Source organism: Micromys minutus (assembly GCF_963924665.1).
Source record: "Micromys minutus genome assembly, chromosome: 24".
Taxonomy (NCBI): domain Eukaryota; kingdom Metazoa; phylum Chordata; class Mammalia; order Rodentia; family Muridae; genus Micromys; species Micromys minutus.
Window position 1 is genome coordinate 30,456,314 of NC_137959.1, and position 18,797 is coordinate 30,475,110.

The 18,797-nt window shown below is 47.2% G+C and overlaps 1 protein-coding gene across 1 annotated transcript in view; it reads left to right on the plus strand.

Annotated features, from left to right (window-relative positions):
* WWP2 (WW domain containing E3 ubiquitin protein ligase 2) overlaps positions 1 to 18,797 on the plus strand; it is a 116,615-nt gene that overhangs the window by 92,964 nt on the left and 4,854 nt on the right. Inside the window, exons 9-17 of the mRNA XM_080936613.1 lie at positions 1,928 to 2,017; positions 6,999 to 7,173; positions 11,475 to 11,529; positions 14,260 to 14,341; positions 14,727 to 14,855; positions 15,164 to 15,239; positions 15,451 to 15,522; positions 15,715 to 15,803; positions 17,861 to 18,020. Coding sequence (XP_080792739.1) covers positions 1,928 to 2,017; positions 6,999 to 7,173; positions 11,475 to 11,529; positions 14,260 to 14,341; positions 14,727 to 14,855; positions 15,164 to 15,239; positions 15,451 to 15,522; positions 15,715 to 15,803; positions 17,861 to 18,020 — 928 coding nt within the window. The remainder of the gene's footprint in view (positions 1 to 1,927; positions 2,018 to 6,998; positions 7,174 to 11,474; positions 11,530 to 14,259; positions 14,342 to 14,726; positions 14,856 to 15,163; positions 15,240 to 15,450; positions 15,523 to 15,714; positions 15,804 to 17,860; positions 18,021 to 18,797) is intronic.

Sequence of the window (18,797 nt, forward strand, 5' to 3'; positions counted from 1 at the left end):
CATGTGCTCTATAAAGTTTGAAGACAGTGTTTGATGTAGTCTGGGCTATCCTGAAATTTACTGTTTAGCTGGGGATGACTGTGAGTTCTTGCACAACCCTGTCTCCATGGTGGATTCCTGTGGGGTTTGAGTTTCTGTGTAATTAAGTTTGAGTGGAACAGTTTCTGTTTCCTGTTTCTTACAGGGAAAGTTATGAAGCACAGATTAGACATTTTGCTCATTTGTTCTCTCAAGTACTAGTTACATTGAAATAAATTTCCATCTTCAAACAAGCATTGCAGAGCCAGTGAGATGCTCAGCATTGAAGCATTAGCCTCACAAGCTGATAACCTGAGTTCAATCCCAGATCCCATGGGAAGGTGGAAGGAGAGAACCAACTTGGTAACATTGTCCACTGACCTTCATGTATGTGACAGACATACATTGGCACATATGTATCATACACATATACAGGCATACAACAACCATAGCATTTTAAAAACAAGTTTTTTGTCAACACAGACTAAAGTAAGCATCCTCCTGAAAGACCAGGCAGTACCCCACAGTAGAAGTAAATGAAATTAGCATAACTCTGGGGACTGTTTACATCCTTCATGAAGCATCATTGTGTCAACCTTGTGTAGCCTTTGTATAGGTTACTCTATTCTGGATAAGTGTGATTACTGCCAGACTGCATCTGGGTAATAGCAGGGTTGAGCTAGTAATCCTTAGCTGTATGTGTGGTGCTTGAGTTGGTTGGCTCTGAGTCACCCATTGCCTTATCTTTCATTAGCACAAAGGAGCCACCCTCAGCACCCAGTCTCATAGTAACTTACACAGACTGAACCCAAGTTGTCAGATAACAGCGCACTATGTTTCTGGATTGTGTAAATCTATGTAAAAGATTTTCTGCTAATGAGTTTAAAAACAAACATTACTAGCTACATAGTGAGACCCTGTCTCAAAATAAATAGATAAATCAATAAGATTTCATCATAAATATACACAATACTAAAGGAACAGAACTAATAACATTTTTTGAGATTTTATTATTTGTTTGTTTGTTTGCCTGAGTGTAAGTCTGTGCACCACACACATGCAGCATACTCAGCGGCCAAAAGAGGGTGTCAGATACCCTAGTACAGGAGTTACACAGTTGTAAGCCATGTGGTGGATGCTGGGAATCAAACCTGGGACCTCTAGAAGAGCAGCCAGTGCTTTTAACTACTGAGCGCTCCCTCCAGCCCCATGATACTTGTTCTCTCTCTCTTTTTTTTTTTTCCTAAAGCAGGTTGTGATATCCTAAAATACAAAAGGGAATTCATTGGTAAAGTCTTAGCAAAGTCAATGAAACTCAGAAGTTGCATGCAAATTTTCATTAGAAGTTCATTTTAGAAGGAAAACAGACTCAAATTCCATTATATTCTTAAGGGATCTTTGATCATATACAACTCAAGAAGTACTGATTTGAAAACTCCACAGAGTAGTTGGAGAGATGGCCTGTCAGTGGTGAAGAACACACAGTGCTCTTCCGGAGGACCTTAGTGCTTATCCTGGTTGGGTGGATCGTCACTACCTGCAGCCTTAGCTACAGGGGATTCAGTCTGGCTTTCTCAGACACTTCCACTCACATGCATTCACCTTCACACAGACACATGCACACAGACATAATTAAAGGTAAATCTTTAAGAAAAAAAAGAAAAACTTAGCAGTGCAGGCTTATGGTGCTTTGGGAGAATTTATAGTAATATCTGCTATAAAGGAACACTACTGTAGCTTGTCAAAAGGGTTCTAGCAACAGCAGAGAGTATGACACTGGGCTGACCTTAAGTGTCATCTTTGTTTTTTTTTTTTTGCCTTTTGAGTCCATCTACGATGAAGGACTTCCTTCCTAACTGGGACTGTAACTACTGAAGTGTCACGCCTCCCCTTGGTTTTTATTTTCCAGATGGGAACAGAGAGAGCTGCCCAACGGGCGTGTCTATTATGTTGATCACAATACCAAGACCACCACCTGGGAGCGGCCTCTTCCTCCGGGGTAAGACTTGAGACTCTAGAATGGGCCCCAGGACTCTCCCATGGGCATCTCCACTGCTCCAGCATGCTGTCTCGATCTTACTGTTTTCTTTTTGCTGGATTTCCCCTCCTTCCAATCTCCCGACTCCAGCCTGTCCTCTTTTCTCCACATGCTTTGCATTGACCCTAACTTATGGGCATGGGCTTTCTTAATGTATGGTATTCAATGCTGGCAGAACATTGGACACCTGGAGACTGGAGGGCTGAAGATGCCTCCTGGGCCTTAAGGTTCTAGTGGCTTTAGTTAGCTCTCTAACTCCTATATGGATTGGTGATTCAGTTTCTTCCTTTGGAGGCAGCAGACAGTTAACCTGGATCTCTTGATCACTTTTCCTCTCCAGTCATCTTAATTCAGCCCTCCTTCTTGAAATGCACTGTAATGTCTTGCAGGCCTTTGGGGTTAAATAGGTACAAGGTAATTAAGAAAAAGGGATGGAAGCTCAGAGGTTAAGAGCACTGACTGCTCTTCCAGAGACCTGGCTTCAGTTTCTAGCACCCATCTCAGGCGGCCCATAATTGCCTATGGCTCCAACTTAGGAGGGTCTGATTTTCTCTTCTAGATTCTGGGGGCAGCCACACATATGCACATACCCACACATCCATAAAAACACAAGTAAAACTCTTGTTAAAAAGAAAAAGAAAGACACAGGAACAAGACCAGTTGGAAAAGTACTGGGGGATGGACCAGTTGGAAAAGTACTTGCTATGCAAGCGTGATAGAGCTGAGTTCAGATTCCAACACCCATCTAAAAAGCCAGGTGCATTAGTGTGCATCTGTAATCCCAACACCAAGGAGACAGAGACAGGAAGCTCCCTGGGACTCACTGGCCAGCTAGTCTAGCTGAGTCTAGGTCCAGGTTCAGTCAGTGCCCTGCTTCCAAAAATAACATGGAGAACAATAGAGGAAGACACCAAAGTCAACCTCTTCCCTTCATACCTGTGTACATACATTTGCATGTATACATACATCTGTACACATACACATGGACATGTACACAAATGTAGTGCATATATGCATGTACAAAGAAAAAGAGAGTTGCTGCATTTCCCTGTATAGCCTTGCTCCCAAAATGGGATGTTTCTAACTCCTCTGTGCTTGGTGAGAACACAGCAGAATTCTCCAAAACCAAAGCCGAAAGAGTTTTCCAAGTGGGGAAGACTGTCCAAGTTCAAGAAAAAAGGGTTTGATTTCCTATATGCCAGGGACAGAAAGTTCTTTCCACATGTGTCTCCTGCTCTTGAGAGCTTACAAATTCTGCTCGCAAGAATGTTTTAACCACCACTAGTGCAGCCATGAAAAGCTTCTGTATAAATATGAACATTGTCCTTCCAGTTTGCCCAGAGAAAGGATGGTCTCTTGTGGGGATTCTGTGAAGAGCCTCTGTGTTATTAAGTTCAGCTGTCAGGTGTGAGCCAGACAAACCCCACCTCACCGTCTGGCTCCACAGATTTGCACACGTGTGCTGCTGTTGCTCCAGTCCCCAGTAGAGCACCAGGTCTCCCTCCTCTTCCTTGCCTGCCTGGGAGTGGTGCTCCCCATTTGTCATCTGTAGTGCTCACTCTTTCTACTTGGATGGAAAGTCAAATAAAGGCTACCAAAATTAAATGTTGGCTTTTAAATTTTTGTTCAATATCCACATCTTATTGTGGAAATGATGGGAAATTTTGTACTATCGTGGAAAACTTGAAGTATACGAAGAGAGAATAGTATAAGAAGCATCACACTCACGTGATGAGAGAGTAGTGTAACAAGCCTCACACTCATGGTCTGTTTTGTTTACTCTGTGCCAGGGTTGGCACCATATCATAGCGAGTTGGTAAATCCAGCCCCCACCCATTTGTAAACAAAAACTTCTTAGAACATGGCCACATTTATTTGCTAACTTCCTCCCCTTCCCTACCCTGTTCTCCCTTCCCCTCTTCTCCCCTCCCCTCTTCTCCCCTCCCCTCTTCTCCCCTCCCCTCTTCTTCCCTCCCCTCTTCTCCACTCCCCTCCCCTCCCCTTCATGTCAGGGGAAACTCACCCAGCACCTTGGGTATGGCCAGCATGATAGACAAGTCTGTGCCTCTAAGCCACACTGAGGCCATGGCAAGGTTTATTGTGTTAGTTGACTGACTGGGCCCTCAGATGCAGCTCTGTTCTTAATGATCATGACTCTGTACAGGTTTTATGAGGAATAAATTGTGGAATCATCCAGCTGAGAAGCTTGAGATCTTGGAACTAGAGAGGTAGCAGTGCAGCTGAGAGGGTTCTTCAGAATCTGAATTTAGGTCTAAGCACCTGTGTCGGGTGCTTACTGTAACTCCAGCTCCAGGGGATCCAAGAGATCTGGCCTGCAAGAGACCTCAAATGTATATGGTACATGCATGTACACACACACACACACACACACACACAAGTCTTAAAAAAGAAGCTTAAAACTCACGATAGTGGAGGACTTCTAGGTAAGTGTGTACATTTAGGCAGTATTTATCCCATTTTTCCTGAGAACCTGATAAGTGGCAATAAATTTATTTTAGGAAAAGCACAAATGGTCAAAAATAGGAGATAGCCTGGCATGGTAGCACATGCTTGTGGTGCTAGCATAAGAGGTGGAGGTCAAGAGATCAGAGAGTTCACAGAAGAATGAAGGGAATAGAGGAAGAGGGAGATGGACACAGCACACAAGGAGCTCTAAAGACCCTGAGGAGGGTATGGAATGAGATGAAATGGAGGTCACCTCATGGCTTTGTTGTTGTTTCTCACTCATGTCCTGCTGCCCCTCTCTCTCTCTCTCTCTCTCTCTCACACACACACACACACACACACACACACACACACACACACACACACACACACACACCACACAGCCGTGGCTGTTAGTGGCCTTGAAAAGCTTTTCAGAGTAGATCAGTCTTGAGGCACGGCCATAACTGAAGCAATAACTGAAGAAGCTGTGCCTTAGGATGAAGACTGAGGGCATTTTTGCTGGAGAAGTTGGCCAGCCCGAAAAAGGGAAACTGCAGACTGTGACATTCCAGGACCTTCACATGGCCCGGCTAAGCCTCTGCCTCAGTGAAGACAAGTGTGCCTGCAGCTCCCACCGGAGTGCTCAGCCTGCTCCTGGTTTCAGATGGGGCTAGACAATGCAAGAGCAGCAGATGAGGTGTGGAGGGATTCCGTATTTACAACACAGGGAGCTCCCCACACCCCAGAAAATAAAAAGGAAAATTAATTATCAATATTTGCTTTGAATTCACAGTGATTCTCCTGTCTCTGCTTCCTGAATACTGGGATTAGAGGCATGATCTACCATGCCCAGTTTATGAGTTTTAATTACTATCCTCAAACGCTTGGGGGAAAACTTAATCCTCTGGGTATAAGCCATGCACTAAGCAAAAGTCTTTAAAAGTTAACATATGTAGAGATAAGAAAATCAAAGCTTAGCTCAATGGGTTGCACTTGAAATCTCAGTTCTTTTTGTTTGCATGTTTTTATCTTAGGTGTTAAGTGTTTTCCTGTGAAGGTGTCAGATCCCCAAGACTGGAGAATAGACAATGGCAAGTTGCCATGTGGGTGCTGGACTTGAACCTGAGTCTTCTATGAGAACAAGTGATCTTAGCCAGTTATGAGTCAACAGTCCAGTCTCAGAATCTCAGTTTGTGGGAAGCAGAGGCAGGAGGATCAGCATTCAAAGCCATCCTCAGCTACATGATGAGCTAGAAGCCAGCCTGAACCACATGAGACCATGTCAGAAAAAAAGATGAGTCTAGGAAACCAGGTCCCCAAGTGTGAGTCCTAGCAAGAGAACAGACAACAGAGTATAGGAAGTGACTGTTACAACAGAAATAGAAAACTACCAAAACTGGGGTGTAGGGGGGCAAGGTGGGCAAAAGTGCAGTCTTGGCCCTCGACCTAGCAACCTTAGTTCAATCCCTGGAACCCCCGACGGCCATACATGCACATGTGCACTCTGGTATGCACACACACTTGCACACACTTGTTTGCCTCTCTCTCTCTCTTTCTCTCTCTCTCACACACACACACTTTAAATAAAATGAAATGAAATTTTTTAAAGAAACAAAGATCTGGTCATGGTGATGCATATCTTTAATCCCAGCACTTGAGAGGCAAATCTTGGTCTACATACTGAGTTCCAGGACAGCCAGAGCTACATAGTGAGACTGTCTCAAAAAAAAAACCAAAAAGAAAAGGATAACCAAAATGGAAATGTGTAGTATGCAGATTAACAGGGCTCAGCCTGGAAAATGAAGAATGTCCCACCCAATCCACATCTAATGGAATTTCAGGGTGCCAAGAAAGATGTTGGAAGCTTCCAGAGGAAGAAAATTGGGTACACAGAAAGGATTGGAAGTTAGGAATGCCACAGCAGCTGTAGAGTGGGCTATCCCATTGAGGATGGAAAATAGCTTTCTGTTACTTTAACATTCACTGTGGAGAACAGAAAAAGGCATTCTCAGACATGCTGAGTTTCAGAAATTTGACTTCAGAGCCTTTACTCAGAAGTACTGTAGAAAACTAACAAACCAATATTCAGTCTTACTTCAGCATTACAGGGAGTTTTCTGACCATGTGATGGGAAAATTCAGATACCCTGATTTCTAGTGAACCTAGATCTTATGTTTCAGTACTGTGACCCAAGAGCCACCTTTTCTCCTACTTTTCTGTCCTGCTGTCTACTGGGCCACCTTATATAGTTGACCAGTGGCTGTTGGGTATGTGCTTTCTCATACACATTCAGAAAAGGCGAGACTCCCCACCCCCAATTCTAAGCAAATATCCTGAGATTCACTTTGATTGTCTCCGCATAGGTCATGGGCCCACTTGTGGCCCAAGCAATTCAACTCCTTGCAAGACATCCTGAGAACATATTTTACAATTTGGGGAGGGGACAGCAAGGATGGTGAGGTCACTGTACTCAGTATGGGCTTCTTGTCTCCAGATGGGAAAAGCGCACAGACCCCCGAGGAAGATTTTACTATGTGGATCACAACACGCGGACGACCACCTGGCAGCGCCCAACCGCTGAGTATGTGCGAAACTATGAGCAGTGGCAGTCACAGCGGAGTCAGCTGCAGGGGGCCATGCAGCACTTCAGCCAAAGATTCCTCTACCAGGTGAGAGGGCAGCGCCTGCCAAGAGTGGGTGACTCCTGCAGTATCTGCAGCCACATACGCAGTGTAGACCGCTTGGCCAGAGATGTCTGCGCTGCCACACAGACAGACTTCACTCATTGCAGCGAGATTCCTCAAGTTTGTAACTTGGTAACTCCATGTCCTGCTTGTCTTTCTTGCCATGAGTAGTGGTCTTGGCTCCCAAACCAGGAAGGCCTGTGGCAGTCCCCCACCCCACCCCGTCAGTCTTTATCTAACGTTTCTGTAATCATTAAACGATTTCTGAAAGTGATCTTCTCCTCTGACCAGACTTCGGGGTCCTTTACAAGTTGTCTAGGTAGCACTGGAAGAGTTCTGCTTCTTCTGCTTGGTCTTTTTGCAGGTTTTATTTTTGCTCACCTCTCATTTTAGCAAGACCTCAGGGTCGATGTTTGATTTGGGGGGGGCACTTTGAGAAGTGCAACTTAAATGCAAAACCAGTTTTCTTTTAGAGTACCGAGGTTTAGCTGCAGATGTGGAGGCTCTGCACGGGCTGGGCGAGTCACCTTGTTTCTGTGAAATAGAAAAGATGTCTTATACTGAAAAATGACATGGTGGAACCTCCCCCCCCCCTTTTTTTTTGGTCTTTTCTAAATGTCTCTGTTGGTTTTCTCCTGCTTTTGGTTTTCCCTCTTGCTTGCTATGGTGCCATGTCTTGGTTACAAGTAAGAAGGCTTGCTTTTTTATACAGTTATTTTGGGGTTTGGCCTTGGCCCAGGGTTTGACTAGGAAGAGTAAGAGCTGGTACTGTGTAAGCAGCACCCCCATTGCCTTCCATTCCTCCTCTTGCTGGGCTTAAACTGAGATCTTGTTCTTTGCTGCACTTAAAGAGCATGAAATATAGTTTAAAATGGGAGTCAAGGACATCCAGATTGCCAACTTCTGCCTTCACTTCCTGTACCTGCCTCTGTGTGCATGTACGTTTTTCTCCTTCCCTGGGTTACTGTTCTCTGTGGTTTTTTCAACTGCCCAGATGCCTTTGCTGCTCTGAATTGGCACACCTCTGTTTTTGCTTGCCTTGCCCTTGTCAGCCCCTTTTGCCCTGTGTTGTGTCCCACTGAGGACACCAGCAGTCTTACACATGTGTCATTGCAGCAGCACCCAGCCTGTCCCACAGACTACTGTCTATGTGGCACCTCTGTCTTCATCCTACCATGTTCTTCTCTGATGACATGGAGGAAGGGGGGGGTCTACAGTGTGACTCAGTTTGTTCTGTGCTTCCTGCTATGAATCATTAGAGAGCCCGTGGACCATGTCCTCAGCCACCTGTGCTTCAGTCTGGTCCATCAGATCCATCCTGCAAACATGCCCGCCTTCTTCTCTGCACTCTCTGGCCTTCCCGGAGTCTTTCCTGCCCTCCGCTCTGCTTGCTAGACATTCTTTATTTCTGAGTTTGTATCTCAAAATATTCCTGGGACTTTGTGCTTAATCCCAGAGGGAACTGAACTCACATGAGCTTTCTGGCTCACAGCTGCATCCCACGCCTCTGGCCCTGGATATTCCCTAGGAAGGTGGTTCAGTAGTTACATTTGCGTTTCTGACTATGAAGTGCACTACCTTGTCTCTTTGAGTTACTTGCACCTCTAGGAGCTCTCTTCTGGGTATCAGTCCCCTTGTCCTGTCTGTGTGCCTTTTCAGCTCTTCTCTGTGGAATACACTTGCACCCTCAGGGCTGATGAAGAGAAGGAACATTTGGTTGCCAACTGAAGGCTTGGGGGTTTGCTTGGGGTTTTCTGATCGTGATGCAAAGCTTTTGTTTGTTTTTCCTTCACTTCAGTGCCCTTCCTTTTTTTTATGATTTGAGTTGTAAAATGTACCTGATAGAAAAGCTACCCAAAAGAGTCACGTGGTCCATTTTAGCTGTAACAGTAAAATAAATGGACATCGTTGGTGTCCATTGGTTCTGATTTGCTTTTGTTGGGTGCTTCGGTATCTTTCCTCTCTTTTCTTCTCTGTTCTTCCTGCAATGCTGAGGGTGTGATGAATGGAGCTGATGTCGTAAAACCTGGAGGGCACCAGGAAAGTCAATTAAGACCCACCACAGTGAAGGAGAGCCAGCATCATATAACATTTGGGACAGAAACAACAAAACTAAACAAAAGATAGCAAGGAGAAGCAAAGGTCTTAGCTAGGTACAGCATCCACAGCTGTAGTAGTACTATGTTTGGGAAGCTGAGATAAGGAGGTTGCTTGAGGCCGAGTTTGAACCCAGCCTGAACTATATAGAGAGATTTTGTTTCAAAAGAGGCCAGTGAATATTTTAGTTCCAAGGTCTGTGCTGTCAGTAAAGACCTTCTGACCTGGTCATAGAGTTAAATATAAGGTGAGTAGAAGCTGGCCAAATCTGTTACTACCAGCTGGTAGCTGATATCCCGCTAAAACCTGGGATACGTTATACATTATCTACACATTCCAAAGAGTCTGAAGCCAATTGCCTCTTCTTTTTATTTCTTTTTGGTTTTCTTTTGTTGTTGTTTTGAGGCAGGGTTTCTCTACATAGCCTAGATGGCCTGGACCTTGTTATGTAGACCAGGCTAGCATTGCACCCACAGAGACCCATTTACCTCTGCCTTAAAAAAAAAAAAAAAAAAAAAAGTGTTGGGATCAAAGGTGTCCACCACCACACCTGGCTTGTTTCAGTTGCAGGCTGGGCATGTGCTCAGTGGTCAGAGCATTCACCTAGCATGTGTGAATCCCTGGGGTCAGTCTCTGAAAGCTGCAGTCAACACCTGTTGCTCAGCACTGACCTTTGGTTTGGCTGGTATCTGATGGGTCCATGTGTTTCCTATTCATTCTTCAGCTTCTGCTGTTAGGTGCTTTCACGAACTCTTACACCCTTAACTAGCAAACGGAGCAGAGGTGTTCTGAGGTGCTAAGTCTCACCAACGCCCGCCCTTCCAATACCTAGACACACCCAGAAGCCCAATGTAAACTGGGCTTCAGTGTTGAGGCAGATCTGAGTTGGGATGGAGTTGGTAATGGGCGTCAAGCCAAGGTCAGCTTCCCCAACTTTGCAGGGCTTCCTTTGTGCCGTTTTCATGAGCCCTCTACTGAAAGGAGCTCTATCCCATCAAGGAATCTTTGGTTTCAGGACTTACTGTTGGAAAAGGGGTCTGTGTTACCACCTTGGGAAGAAAGTTTCTCTGTCCCTTCAGTTGGGCGCAGAGGGAGGGCTGCAGTAGGGTTGGCTGGCAGTGGACACCAGTATTTGCTCAAGGCCAGACTGAGCCCCATTCATCCTCCTGCTGGTGTGTGTGGCTCTGTCATCCAGATGGAGCCAGCCAGGTCTGCAGCCTCAAGTCTGCATTTAGAACTTGATCCCCTAATATGATGATTAAATTCTAGTAAGTGAAATAATGCTTGAGTGGGGGAGAAGACGGAGTAAAACAATCGTCGTTTTATTTAACTATGGAGTTTTTGACAGGGCACCCCCTGCTTCCCGAAGGCTACGAGGACTCTCCATCTATTGCAGCCCTTCCCCTGGGACCTTGAAGCAGTAATAGGCTGAAGGGCGCTAGTGTAAATAGTGACCCTGACGTCCTGGAGCCCCTTCCCCCTTCTCTTTCTGCAGCCCCAGCCCCACCTCCCCAGACAGGCAAACACAGAACACTGAGCAACTTCAGGTTCAGGCAGGGGAAGAATAAAGGTGCTTTGTGAGGGGAAGGAAAACATTTCTGGGGGAGGTGAGGGGCTTGGGCATGAAAGTGCCCTCAGTCTGGGTGGATGCTGCATACCCAGGAGGGAGGTGGTGGGAGGAGGGCCGGGTCCCAGCCAGGAAGCCCTGGGCGTGGGCAGGGCTTGTGGGAATGATTTCATTGGAAAGGCCTGCGGTATTTTTTCCCCTCCTGTGTGTGGTTCTTGGAGAAAGTTGGAGGTGGTGAGGATTTCAGTTGCCTTGGCCGCCGGGAGCAAGAGCAGAGCAGAGGTCGGCAGTGAGCTGGTGGGGAGCTTGCTCTGAGCCTTCCTGCCATGCTCAGACCTGGCTTCTGCCTGGAGCTCTTGCCCACCATCCTCAGGGCACCTCTAACCCCACTTGCTCTCCCTGTTCCTAATCCTCTTGGTGTGCATAGAATTCTTTCTTTTCTGGTTTTTCTTAAACAAAGACTTTAAAGGAGCAGATGCTGTCTGAGGTCCCGCTACATTCTCTGCTAAGGGCTAAGATGTGGAAGTGAGTCTTTGGCTTTTTTACTTCTATTGCTCTGTTTATTTTTAACCACAGTTGTCTTTTTTTTTAACTTCTTTGTTCTACTGTTTCTTGTGTTTAGTCTTCGAGTGCTTCGACTGACCATGATCCCTTGGGCCCCCTCCCTCCTGGCTGGGGTAAGTATTGTGTTGTTGGCCTTCTGTTGGCAGTCGCACCATTCTGTCCCTATCTCCTGCATGTACTGTCTGTCCCTTGGGTTGCACTTAAACATGTGCTGAGAACATCCAGTTGGGATGATGGCAGTGGTAAAGCCTGCGGGGTTCGCCTATGCTAAAGTCACCTGCCACAGCTAACAGAGGGAACTGTGTAACCCCAAGAAAGAGTTCTCCAAGCAGCTGGGGGACTCTTGTGTCTGAGTCCCGAGTCCCAGGGTGGTAACTCAGGAATCTACCAAAACCCAGATAGTTTGGCGCATCTCATGTCCATGCAGACTTCTTTCTGTCCATGACACTAATTGAGGTCACCGTCTTAACAGGTCTTCTTTGCAGTTGAGACACTGGAGAATGGACAGCAGCCTAACTTTGAGTAGTGTTAACCACTTTTGCTTGTGGTCCCATTGTGAACGAGACACGGGGATGCAGAGTTTCACACTGGTTGACAGTTCTGAGGGTAGCATTGCTGCTCAGTGACTGACATCCCTTGTCGTCAGCTGCTCCTCAGGTCTTTGTATGACTTGCCAAGAGTTAAGGCATGGGCATCCATTAAGAGCCAGACATCCATGACTTGGGTGAGATTGTAGGCTTCGTGGCTATTTTAAGAAGCAGTACTGTACCTAAAAAAAAAGAAGAAGAAGAAGAAAGAAGGAACGAAAGTGTTATTAGAAATGGCACACTCCAGGGAATTCTGCAGCTCTCTGAACTGGGCAGGGGTTTGTCCCAGATGCCATAGGGAGCAGCTTTCACAGGACAAGCAAGTTGTTGGGTTTAACGTCTTGGTGGGGGTATGGGAGGATGGTAAGTGCGGGTTTGTGTGCTCACAGATGCTACTACATGGATAGGGAGTGCCACTGAGACGCTGGCAGTGATATCTAGGGCATCTCCAGGATGTGGTGCTTTTGGGCTAGATCTTGACACAGACAGCTGCTCCCTGGCAGTAGTTTAAGAGCCCGGCCTGTGTATGGCGGCTGGTGACTGGAGTCTGGTCTGGAGTGTTTTTAGTTCTGCACAGGCAGTCAGAGCAGCTCCATCAACCGTACTTCCTTCTGTAACCATCTTGCTCATTGACAGTCGCATTGAGAAAGCTGTGTGAACTGAAGATTCACAGGGGTGAAGTGTGTGAGCATGTGAGGTAGGAACAGAGGAGCCCAGCTTGGAGTCAGCACTGCTTATATGTCATCAGAAAAGCAGACATGCTCCACAGGAGAGAGGAGAACATGTTAGGCTAGGCATGGAGGCACTTGTCTGTACTTGTAGCACTATGAAGCTGAGGTAGGAAGGATGAGTGCAAAAGTTGGAAGAAAACCCTATGACAAGAACATGTCGGGTTCTGGGTTGGGTCCCAGGCCTATAGCAGGGGCTGCTTCCTCCAAAATGGTAAGAAGAGTAGAAAAGCAAGGCCAAAAGAGAAGTCTTGTGATGCTGAGCCTGCTGGTCTTCCCTGTGGAAGATCCCAAGCATGGGATCTTGGGTGCTATTATAGTGCCCCAAGGAGCCTCCATGGCTGTTTCTAACTACAGTCTCAGGGGGGAAGGGTTAGGACACATCCACTTTAGAGCTGCATCTGCTCCTGAACAGCCTGACGTGACTAATGTTTCCAAGTCCATTCGCCTCTCAAACCTGGTGCTGCTGTGTTCACAGATGATTCCCTACAGACTATCCTTTGAAGGCTGCCAGTGGGTATGGTGTTACATAGGCCTCCAAGATGTAGCAACATGAAGCAAAGTGACTCAGACCCACTGCACACATCACCCTGCCTTGTTACTGGTCTTGGCTTTGGTCCCTGGTTCATCCCCCATGGAGGATGTAGTTTACAACAGTGGCTCTGAGCTGGGGCAGCCAGTCCTTCAGAAACCTCAGGTGGGGGCAGGGGTGGGACTGCTTTCCGCAGAGGCCAGACAGACCCACCAGCTGGGTTTTGGCAGTCTGTGAAGGCTGCAGCCATCTCCCGGGCTGTCCTTCCTTTTGTTTTCCTGGCTTTTGTGAGGGTTTAGTTGACAAAAGTCTATTCATAACACCTCAGTTAGACAGTAGATAAGGCAGAGCCAAAGAGCAGACCTCAGATATATAGAAACTATCCTGGGTGGTTCTGGAAGGAGCGGGGGTGGTGGACTTCCCATTCATCTCCCCTTTCACTTTTTAGGTTCTTCTGGCTCCTGAAACTACTTATTTTGTTGTTCTTTAATTTCACTGTGTCCGTGTAAAAGAGTGAGAGTTGTTAGTATTGCTTATTGCCAGGACAGAAACAGCTTTGAGGCCCAGGAACTTCCTGGGAAGGCGGGTCTTGTTGGAGCTACCTCTGACTTTTTCTGCCCACCTAGAGCTGGTGGGTCACCCTCTCTTCCTCTCTCTGAGACTGAGAGGAAGCTGTCAAGGCAGCCATGCTGCACACACACGGATGCAATTACCTCCCTGGCTCGGCGGGGACTGTTAGACCGCAACGCCACCTTCCTTTTGACAGGCCAAGCAACCAGAATTGGGAATGGATGGCCCCTTCCCCTGTCCTGCAACAGGGACAGGCTCTTTGTTTTGTCCCCAATGGCAAGTGTGAGTGGGGCAAGTTCTCACCTCCTAACTTTCTGTAGCAGGTCGGTGATGGGGACAGAAATGCTAGCCCATCACACAGGTAGCAGAGCAAGGGACAGGCTGTTTGAATCTGACTGCACTCTCTCTCTTCTTCTCCTGTGGCAGAGAAGAGGCAGGACAATGGCCGGGTGTATTACGTGAATCACAACACACGCACTACTCAATGGGAGGACCCGCGGACCCAGGGGTGAGGACTCAGGCAGAGGGACCATGGGGGATGGGCTGAGGGATCTGTGCAACTCCAGCTGTGGCCAAATGTCCTTTACATTTGCCTCATAGTGCTAACATTAGGGGACCTTTAATCCTTATACATGCTTAATACCCCAAGAGCCTCCGGACACACCGAGGCTAATGCTACCCACCCAGGACTGGCATTTTAGCCCCATAGTAAATGGGCCCTTTTTGTACATGACCTGTTTTCTCACAACTTGATTCTCACCGGGTGCATATCCTTAGGATATCCCTTCCCCCATGGAAGGCTGCAGAGACTAGAAAAGGCAAAGACAAAGTAAGACTTTGGAGAACCCAGCCTCCAAGCAGAGGGTAGACGATAACCCCTATTCTGTTTTCAGGATGATACAGGAGCCAGCCCTGCCCCCAGGGTGGGAGATGAAATATACCAGTGAGGGTGTGCGGTATTTTGTGGATCACAATACCCGCACCACCACCTTTAAGGATCCTCGCCCAGGGTTCGAGTCAGGGTAAGGACCTTTACAACCTCAGCCTTGTCCCCAGCAAGTCCCAGTCTGTCCTGTTAAGCTACCTGGGGAAAGGGGTCTGTATGTGTATGTGCTGTTGTAGTACTGATGTGGATGGCACCATTAAGGGATGGGCCCAGGGTATTGTCTCCATGTCTGAGTCTCAGTGGTAGTCAGTTCCTTCCTGTGTCTTACTTTACTCCTCTTAAATACATGGGGCAGAGCATCCACTTTCCCTAGGGCTCTCAGAAATGGACTGTTTATTTTCTAAGAAATCAAATAAGTTCCTGAATATTCTTTGCTTTTGCCAGGACAAAACAAGGCTCACCTGGTGCCTATGACCGGAGTTTTCGGTGGAAGTATCACCAGTTCCGTTTCCTCTGCCATGTGAGTTCTGTTTGGGGGACTTCTGTGGGAATGGAGCTGTTAATTACTGTCAGATTGGTCTCCCAGCTCCACATATGCAGTGATGGCGGGGTGCCTTAGATAGGAGCAAGATACTGTGTGTCTTGAAGGAGTAGGATTCTAATTCTGAGGGAAGAGCCTTTTGAGTGGGCACCCTTGGGAAGCCCCAGTTAAGTTTTCCTTTTCTTTTCAGTCAAATGCCCTACCCAGCCATGTGAAGATCAGCGTTTCCAGGCAGACACTCTTTGAGGATTCTTTCCAACAGGTTAGAGAATATTCCTGATGCCAGGATCCTGGGCAAGTAGGCTTCCTTCCATCACCCAATCCTGTCTCATGGCATAAGTGTTGGTGACCATATCTGTTAGACAGTAAGCCTTAGATAGAGTCCCCTGCCCCCACATCCCTGCCTTCTGTGCTGGGGTCAGGGGCAGGATGGCCGGATGCCCTGTCTCCCCAGATTATGAACATGAAACCTTACGACCTGCGCCGCCGGCTCTACATCATCATGCGTGGTGAGGAGGGCCTGGACTACGGCGGCATCGCCAGGTGAGCCAGGGTGCCCAAAGGGCTGTACTCTAACCCATGTCCCCTGGCTTCAGGGCCCATGTTGAGAAAGCTACCTCCTTGATGCTGTTCTTTCTCTGAGTTCTCCTGCATCAACAGGAAAGGCACTGGCGTGATACATTAATTTCTTGGGTTGCGGGTGTAGCTCAGTTAAGATAGGGTGTTTGTCTTGCAGGCCCTGGGTTTGTTCTGCAGCACCACATAAATCAGGCACAGTAGCTCACCTCTATAATTGTAGCATTTGAGACACAGAAGCAGAAGGATAGGAGTTCAGGGTTGTCCTTGGCTACATGGTGAGTTTGACGGCTTTCTGGGTCTCATGAGACTCTATTTCCAAAAAAGAAAAGAAACTCCCTTGATAAACTTCTCTGGCTAATACCAGTAAACCACGAATCAGGGTCAAGCCTCACACCTTTGGTTATTAGATTATAGGGATGCTAGAGGCTTGTTGGGGAGGGACATGGTGTGTGGTTCTATGCCAGCCTACAAGCTATTTTTCTTTAGTTAAAAACAACCTGGCATTGTATCAGTGGACAGTGGCTAGCTTTTAGGGTCTGTGAGTGTCCCTTAAAATCAACTCTTGGCTTTCCTTCTATTTGATGCAGCCAGAGCAGGTTAAGTAAGATTTCTCAGAGCACATCTGGTATGTTTCAGCATTGCCACCCCTGCTGCATGTCATGTGTACCAGTCAACAAAATTAAAGCAATTAGTATAAACCCTAAAAGAACCCAGAGCACTATGTTACCTTCACCCTACAAAAGTTAACAGGCTCTCTGGTAAAGCATCACCTTGGACAACAGAGGGTCCAACCAGTGGGAAGGAGCTTCTTGGCTGTGGTAAACTCTCATTCTGCTGACCTTGTGGTGTGGGGATATCTTCTGGCTTGGTGTTGGGCTCACCCACCTCTGATCCTGTTTGCTGGTGGTGTAGTCTTCTGTGTTGATCCCATCCTGCAGATGAATTGTTCTTTTTCCGTGGTGACCTCTCCAGGCTGTGCTTGGTGGGCATCTGGTGTGGCTCCCGCCCTGTGTGTCTCTCTCTGTGTCCTGCCAGTGGTTTTACCCTATGGTAGGTTACATCATGCTGTTCTACCACAGGGTAGAACCACGGACAGGATACTGGAGCACCCTCTGCATCGAAGGACTCCATCTACACAGCCACAAACAGCCCAGCAGCCAGGGGCTGGCCCCCCTGACCTGTGTTCCCTGATTGTTTAGCTCAAGCTCTGAAGTACTCTGCATTCTGGCTTGAAGCTTATATGTAGGGTGCAGATAGAGCTAAGGCATCTGTTGGGTGGGTGTCGGTTGAGATGAATGGATCCAAGTTTGGGTTAGGGTATGCTAATGGGTTCTAGGGTGAAGGGAGGGCAATATACAAGTGAGGTACCTATGGGGTGTCTGAAGGAATGAGGTTTCTAGAGGCCAAGTGAATCTCAGAACTTTCCAGGTCCAGCTTTTGGGAACATGTTACTGTGTGTCCTTTACATTACACTGGGTACCAGTGGGGTGGAGCAGGGTGCTTACTGCTATAGAGCAGAAATGTCATCATGATAAATTTATTTATTTGTTTGTTGATTTATTTGTTTGGGAGCATAGTTGTATCTGTATGGAGGTCAGAGGATAACTTATGGGATTCAATTTTCATTGTATGCCAAGTGGGTTCTAGGGATTAAACTCTGTTGTCAGGCTTGGATGCAAGAACCTTTACCTGCTGAGCCTTCTTGCCAGCCCAGTCTATAGTGCTTTAAATATCACCTTTATATATGGTACACAGCCCCCGCAGTGATGCATGGTGGCCCTGGCTGTGAGGAGCCCCTGTGCCATCTGAAGTTCTAGGTATTGTAACATAACTGTACCCAGGGAGCCGACAGGCAAACACAGAGATTTCCTGAGCAATTTTAGGTGCTGTCCTCTTCACCGGGACCTGGGATGGGCTGGCTTACTGACCTTGCAGGGCACATGCATTCAGGTAGTCTGACCCAGCAGAACCCCAGCTGCTGTGCCAAGGGTCCCATTGTTCTGTCCTCTCTTCCCTCACAGAGAGTGGTTTTTCCTCCTGTCCCATGAGGTGCTCAACCCTATGTACTGTTTGTTTGAATATGCTGGGAAGAACAATTACTGCCTGCAGATCAACCCTGCCTCTTCCATCAACCCTGACCACCTCACCTACTTCCGCTTTATCGGCAGATTCATCGCCATGGTAACCCCCAGGGATGCCTCCCTTCTTCTCTTCCTCTTTTGAGACCTTTGGGAAGGGCAGCCCTGAGGAGGCTGGCTCTAATCACAGCCTAGTCAGCAGTGACATGAATAGCAGCCCTCATGGACCAGGGTCACGCCCCTGACCAGGACTATTCCCTGTGACTCTTCTCTTTCTCACGTAATTTCTAACCTGGAAATTAAAACAAACAAACAAACAAACAAACAAACAAAAACAGAAAACAAGCTAGATGGCTGTGGGGTAGGTGAGAGATTTCACAGTGGCTGTCTGGAGCCATCATAGGGTTTCTCATGTTGTATAGAACTTACTACAGAGAAGCTCAGGGACATCATCTGAGTCTATAGGGGCTTAGAGTATGGGACTGAGCCAAGCAAGGCCCCAACTGCCTGGCTACTACTTTTTCTTAAAGGTAGTGCATCTTTCATGTGCTGCAGTAGAGATGAAATTTTTGGGGATGTCTGACGAGACACTGGGCCTTCTCAAAGAGAGTTCAGAATCAGCATGGGCTTAGTAAAATCAGAGCCACAGTGAACTGGCTGGTGCAAGGCCAGGGCTTCCCAGCGACTGACTAGAAATATAGGCTCAACCTACTGGTCAAGAGGGAGGTCATGCCATCTCCTTTATGATACACATAAGTAGGGATTGTGGAGCCTGTGAAGCTGTGGTCCTACTGTGCTGTGGTGCCAGCTTTTCTATGTCGAGGCCCAAGTTATCTCACACTTCCTTCTCTGGATTACCGAGGGACTTACAGCTCTGTCA